This window comes from Mus caroli, unplaced genomic scaffold (genome assembly GCF_978045245.1).
Source record: "Mus caroli unplaced genomic scaffold, Mus_caroli_1 scaffold_10, whole genome shotgun sequence".
NCBI lineage: Eukaryota > Metazoa > Chordata > Mammalia > Rodentia > Muridae > Mus > Mus caroli.
In genome coordinates, this window is record NW_028227265.1 from 44,653,550 (window position 1) to 44,660,192 (window position 6,643).

A 6,643-nucleotide genomic window follows, 5' to 3' on the forward strand; every position below is an offset into this window, starting at 1 on the left:
CCTCCCTCCCCCGGACCGAAATCGCCGCCGCCATGGACGATTCTGGCCTGATCCGCCGCCGGAGGCTGCAGGTACGCTGCAGTCCGGGCTCCAAGGAGGGGATGGGGTCGGTGCCCTGGGGCGGGGCCGAGCAGAACGCAGGAGAACTTGCACCAGGGTCGGCCGTGGCGCCCCTTCGTACTGCCAGAGGATGCTCTCGGCTGAAGAGTGCTGTGTCCGCGAGTCCTGGCAGCGCGGACCCCGCCCCTCAGGCGTCGCCCGGGTATCCCGGAGGCTGCAGGAGGGGCTGCATCCTAGCGCGCCCCCTCGAGGATGGCCTGGGTGGCGCCTGGCCCCTCCGGAGTCGGAGGGAGAGGGGGCCTAAGGTTCTTGCCTAGGCACCTGGCCAGTCTGGGGGTGAAGGTGCAGCAAGAAAAGTTATTGCCCCAGGGTTCGAGCCCCTCGGGGCCACCACCGCTCAGAGCTGTAAACATGTTTGTTCGTAAGCCTCGCCCCTCACCACCTCCAGAACCCTTCCTAGGCTTGCTACCCTGAGTCCTCCATTCACCTGTCTGGCTGGCCACTAGGACACTTCCTACTGCCCTAATTGGACAGGCACCTAGACAGCCTCCCCACTTCCCAGTCCACCTCCTTCACTACAATACTCCCACCACACACACACACACACACACACACACACACGCCCGCGATCCTTAAGTCCAGCCCAGCTTGTAGGTGGGCGGGAGCGGGAGCGATTTTTAGCTCCTTGCAGTCTTCGAAGATGTTGGTTTCCAGGCTGCGCAGGCGCAGGAGCCGTGAGTCCACTGCAGAGTGGGATACTGAGGGTTGTTGGAGTGAAGGGGAAGGCTGGAACAAATCTAGTCCTCAGGAGTTCCCACCCCCAAAGTAGGTAGGGATTTTGAGGCTGAGATGGTCCTCTGAGATTTGGTGCTTGCCTTTCTGAGTTCATAAACTAACCTCATAGGTGAAATGATCAATGCTTCCCTCCTAGGGCTACCTTGAGACCGGTGCTTCTGAGCCTGCTTCTACTCCAGAATTTAGATTAAGTTAAATATGAGCTCAGTCTTTTGTCCAGTTCTAGGCTCCCTTAATGCACCATTTCTAAGATCAAGACCACGGAGAGATGACCGATCAGTAGAGCAGGGGAAAAGATGAGATTCAAACAGTAGGAAGGGCATCCCAGGAGGCTGGTTGCTGCTGAAGCAACCTGGTTAGAAAGCTAATTTGCTTTCAAACACAATCTCAGAGTCTAGGCTTCTCGACATCTTCCTCGCTTTCCCTTCTGCTCCCAGGGGTAGGTAAGGAGTATGAGTCTTGAGTACGGGAGCGAGCGAGCCGCAGCAAAGCTAGAGTAAGTACTACAGAGGCTAAGCGGGTCCATCCGCTCCTCGTGAAAACGCTGGAACTGGGCGGGGCCTGCGCGGGGTGTGTCCTGGTCCTCGGAACCGGCGCCGAATCCCATTGGCTCAACGCCACGCGGGACTTTGTCTCTGACGCAAGACTCCACCCCCAACCCCTTAGAATACCGCTTACCCACTTAGCTCAGGAGGTGCTATACAGATAGAGAATCCCTGCTCTCCGGAATGCGACCACCTGTGCCTTCCGAGCTAACTAACCGCTTTAACAATGCCTGGGTCCACTCACACGCATCGGTTCCATCGCTAGGCAAAAGTCCCACTGTCCCTCAGTGCCAGAGAATCGCCTATGTGGAGTTAGGATCTTAAATAAGAAGAGCTGATTGTTCGAATGTCCTGCTACACACCCTATGGGGAAAAGCAGAATTGTTTTGCAGACGGGGGAGAGGTGGCGTTTGTTTGACTCCAAAGATCTGAATTTCTCTTCTTTCTTTTTATATGAGTACACTGTAGATGTCTTCAGAGGGCTTTGGATCCCATTATAGATGGTTGTGAGCCGCCATGTGGTTGCTGGGGATTTGAACTCAGGACCTCTGGAAGAGCCGTCAGTGCTCTTAACCGCTGAGCCATCTCTCCAGCCCTCTTCTTTCTTTTTATCTTTTAATGTTTTTGAGATAGAGTCTCACTGTGTAGCCCTGACTGGCCTGGAACTCACTATGTAGACCAGGCTGGCCTCAAACTCACATACATTTCCCTGACTCTTACTCCCCAATACAGGGAGGATCTAAATTTGTCCCTTTTTTCCACTCTGGAATGTTTATGGGGAGATTGCAGGTGAGGCCCGTTCCCACGACTTCTTTCCATGGTATTTAAAGATTCCTTACAGCTGTCTACCATGTTAAGTAACAAAGGTCTGGAGCCCTTGGCTCCATGGCTGAAAAGTCCAGGTCTTGGTTTTGCTAGGTCCATTGAGGTTGCCTAGTGTGGTAAGCAGAGACCAATTCAGCCTAACCCTGCCATTACAAGAGAGAAAATCTGGTCTGGATTTCTGATGACTGTGGCTCCCCTCCAGGTCAAGACTGCCATTTAAACATGCCCTATCTGAGTGTCCTTTGCTCATGAAAGTGGTAGGGTCCTCTGAGCCACTTTCTGTGGTGTGACATGTCTGTTTATAACTCTTTTTGTTTGTTTGTTTGTTTGTTTTTGAGGCGGGTTTCTCTGTATAGCCCTGGCTGTCCTGGAACTCACTTTGTAGACCAGGCTGGCCTCGAACTCAGAAATCCGCCTGGCTCGGCCTCCGGAGTGCTGGGATTAAAGGCATGTGCCACCACGCCCAACTTATTTATAACTGTTATAATTTACTACTTTAACATTTTATGTTTTAATTTTTACTCAAAAAAACTTCATTACTATTTTTAAAATTCATGTGTAAGGATCTTTTGCTTGCATGTATGTATGTATGCCTGTGCACTACATGTGAGCAGAGACCATGGAGGCCAGAAAAGGGCATCAGATCCCCTCAATTGGAAATGCTGTGAGCTGACATGTGGGTACTGGGGATTGAATCTGGGTCTTCTGCAAGAACAAGTGTTCCAAACCACTGAGTCATCTCCCCAGCTGAGAGAGACTGACAGACAGACAGACAGACAGACAGACAGACAGACAGACTGTGTGTGTGTGTGTGTGTGTGTGTGTGTGTGTGTGTGTATGTAAGCATGTGCCTTTGCCCATGAGTGGAGGTCTCAGGACAATTTTTTTTTTCAAAGATTTATTTCTCTTCTGTGAGTACACTGTTGCTGTCTTCAGACACACCAGACAAGTGCATTGGATCCCATTACAGATGGTTGTGAGCCTGGTTGCTGGGAATTGAACTCAGGTCCTCTAGAGGAGCAGCCAGTGCTCTTAACTGCTGAGCCATCTCTCCAGCCTCAGAACAACTTTTAAGAGTAGATTCTTTCCTTTTACTCTGGGGGTCCTGGGGCTGATCACTGGATCAAGCTTGTTGGAAATGCAATTAGTGCTGAGCCGTTTCTTCTGGCCTGGATTTAACTACTACTGGCTGAGCATATACCATATACCAGGACCACCCTAAAATGATAAAAATCTGCGTCATCTCAGAGGCTTCCGGGAGACTGGAGCACTTGGGAAGGTCATTTGTCAAAATCAAAAAAGTCAAAATTGGGATTTGAAAGCTGGACTTTCTTGTCTGAGATATCATAGAAGGGATTAGGATATGCATCTTTTTGTTGTTTTTGCACATGTATGTATGTGTCTGATGTGTACACATGTGTATTTGTATATTCATGTATGTGTGGAGGCCAGAGAATGATACCAGCTGTCTTCCTCCATCTCCCTCCTCTGTTTGTTTGTTTTTTTGTTGTTGTTGTTTGTTTGTTTGAGACAGGGTTTCTCTATGTAGCCCTGGCTGTCCTGGAATTCACTCTGTAGACCATACTGGCCTCAGACTCAAAGATTTACCTGCCTCTTCCTTCCAAGTGCTGGGATTAAAGGCACTGCCCAGCTACACCCACTGCATTGTTACTGAACCTACTTTGCCTAGGCCTGAGAAACATTATTGGCAAGATTGTAGTTACTAATCTCATTTGAACAAGGTTAGAGACAAAGTAACAACTTCATCCTCTTTAACATTTTTTTTTTAAAAAGATTTACTTATTTCAGGCAATACTGGCCCACTCTTTTAATCCCAGAACTCAGGAGGCAGAGGCAGGCAGATCTCTATGAGTTCAAGGCCAGCCTAGTGTATAGAGTGAGTTCCAGAACAGCCAAGGCTACACAGAGAAAACTTGTCTCAACAAAATATAACAAAAATTATATATGTATGTCTGTATTTGCACCATATTTGTGCCTGGTGCCTGTGGAGGTTAGAAGAGGGCACCAGATTTCTTGGAACTAGAATTACAGATGGTTATGAATCACCATGTGGGTACCAGGAACCAAACCTAGGACCTCTGCAAAAGCAGTAAGCGCTTTAGCAGACACATCTTTCTTTTGTTTAGTTTTTCAGATAGGGACTCACTATGTGGCCTTAACTGGATAGAGATAGCTATATAGACCAAGCTAGTTTCAAATTCACAGAGCTCCTAAGCTCCAGGACTAAAGACCACATCTAGACATCTTTTCTTTCTTTCTTTTTTAAAAATTTATTTATTTATTTATTTATTTATTTCATGTATATGAGTATACTGTCACTGCCTCACTGTCTTCAGACACATCAGAAGATGGCGTTGGATCCCCATTACAGATGGCTGTGAGCCACCGTGTGATTGCTGGGAATTGAACTCAGGACCTCTGGAAGAGCAGTCAGTGCTCTTAACCTCTGAGTCATATCTTCAGCCCTTCTTTGCCTTTTTAAAACACATTAACATTAGAAAATATCAGGCTGGTGAGATGGCTCAGTGGGTAAGAGCACCCGACTGCTCTTCCGAAGGTCCAGAGTTCAAATCCCAGCAACCACATGGTGGCTCACAACCACCCGAAATGAGATCTGATGCCCTCTTCTGGTGTGCTGAGGACAGCTACAGTGTACTTACATATAATAAATAAATAAATCTTAAAAAAAAAAAACTTATAAAAAAAAAGAAAAAGAAAATATCTACAATTCATCATCAGAGAGGCTTCATCCGGTAACTGATGGAATCTGACGCAGAGGCCTACAGCCAAACATTAGGCAGAGTTCTAGAACCCCTTGGAAGGTGTGGGGAAGATTGTAGAAGCCAAAGGGGTCAAGGACACCACAAGAACATGGCCCACAGTGCCAACTAGCCAGGCCTCTTAGGGGCTCATAGAGACTGAATGGACAATCCAGGAGCCTGAATGGGTCTGCACTTGGTCCTCTGCATTATGCTATCTCTGTGTAGCTTGGTGTTCTTGTAGGACTCATAATAGTGGAACTGGGGCTATCTCTTTCAACTGCTCCTGAGACCTTTTTCCTTCTACTGGTTAACCTCATCCAGTCTTCATATGAGGGTTGTCCTGGAACTCACCCTGTAGACCAGGCTGGCCTCAAACTCAGAAATCTGCCTGCCTCTGCTTCCCAAGTGCTGGGATTACAGGCATGCACCACCTCTGCCCAGCTTGTGTCCAGTCTTATTGTAGCTTGTCATGTTTTGTTTGGTTTCTGTCTCTAGGAGGCCTGCTCTTTTCTGAAAGGAAAAGGAGGAGCGGTTTATCCAGGAGAAAGGGGAGGTGGGGGTGAGTACTGGAAGGAGGGAAACTTGTGGATCTCAAAGGAGAAAGAAGTAAGATACAGTATATACTTGTAATCTCAGCACTAGGCAGGTTGAACCAAGAGGATCCCTTTGGGTTTGAGGCTGGCTGGACCACAAAATTAGTTTCAGGATATCCTTAAATAGCTAGCCTATAAGATCCTCCTGCCTCAGCTCCCTTCCTCCTGCCTCAGCTCCCTGACTGAACACTAGCATTACAGGCTTGCTGCACCCTTTCCAACAAACAAGATCTCCCTCAAGTGTAGATGCATAAAGTCAGTAGGAATTATTACCACTGCTGCTCTTAAGAAGGACTACTTGGGGGGGCTGGTGAGATGGCTCAGTGGGTAAGAGCACCCGACTGCTCTTCCGAAGGTCCAGAGTTCAAATCCCAGCAACCACATGGTGGCTCACAACCATCCGCAACGAGGTCTGGCGCCCTCTTCTGGAGTGTCTGAAGACAGCTACAGTGTACTTACATATAATAAATAAATAAATCTTTAAAAAAAAAAAAAAAAAAGAAGGACTACTTGGGGGTTAGCGGGTAAGAGTATTTGCCACTAGCCTTGAGCGCTTGAATCTAATGCTGACGATGCACAGGGCAGGAGAGCACCATCTCCACAGTTGCACTTGATCTTCAGGTGGGCACACGAGTACATAAATACATGCAGTGTTTTTCTTTTTCTTTCTTTTTTTTAAGATTTTTTAAAAAGATTTATTTATTTATTATATGTAAGTACACTGTAGCTATCTTCAGACACTCCAGAAGAGGGAGTCAGATCTTGTTACAGATGGTTGTGAGCCACCACGTGGTTGCTGGGATTTGAACTCCAGACCTTTGGAAGAGCAGTCGGGTGCTCTCACCCACTGAGCCATCTCACCAGCCCTTTTTTTAAGATTTATTTATTTATTATATGTAAGTACACTGTAGCTGTCTTCAGACACACCAGAAGAGGGCATCCGAACTCATTACAGATGGTTGTGAGCCACTATGTGGCTGCTGGGATTTGAACTCAGGACCTCCGGAAGAGTAGTCAGTGCTCTTAACCTCTGAGCCATCTC

The 6,643-nt window shown here is 47.6% G+C and overlaps 1 protein-coding gene across 2 annotated transcripts in view; it reads left to right on the forward strand.

The window, feature by feature from the left end:
- The window catches only part of Mast1 (microtubule associated serine/threonine kinase 1), a 35,071-nt gene continuing 28,428 nt past the window's right edge, over positions 1–6,643 (forward strand). For both annotated transcript variants that reach the window (XM_085843739.1, XM_085843740.1), the window contains exon 1: positions 1–71. In XM_085843739.1, the coding sequence (XP_085699865.1) occupies positions 33–71 (39 nt within the window). In that variant the 5' untranslated portion in view covers positions 1–32. The remainder of the gene's footprint in view (positions 72–6,643) is intronic.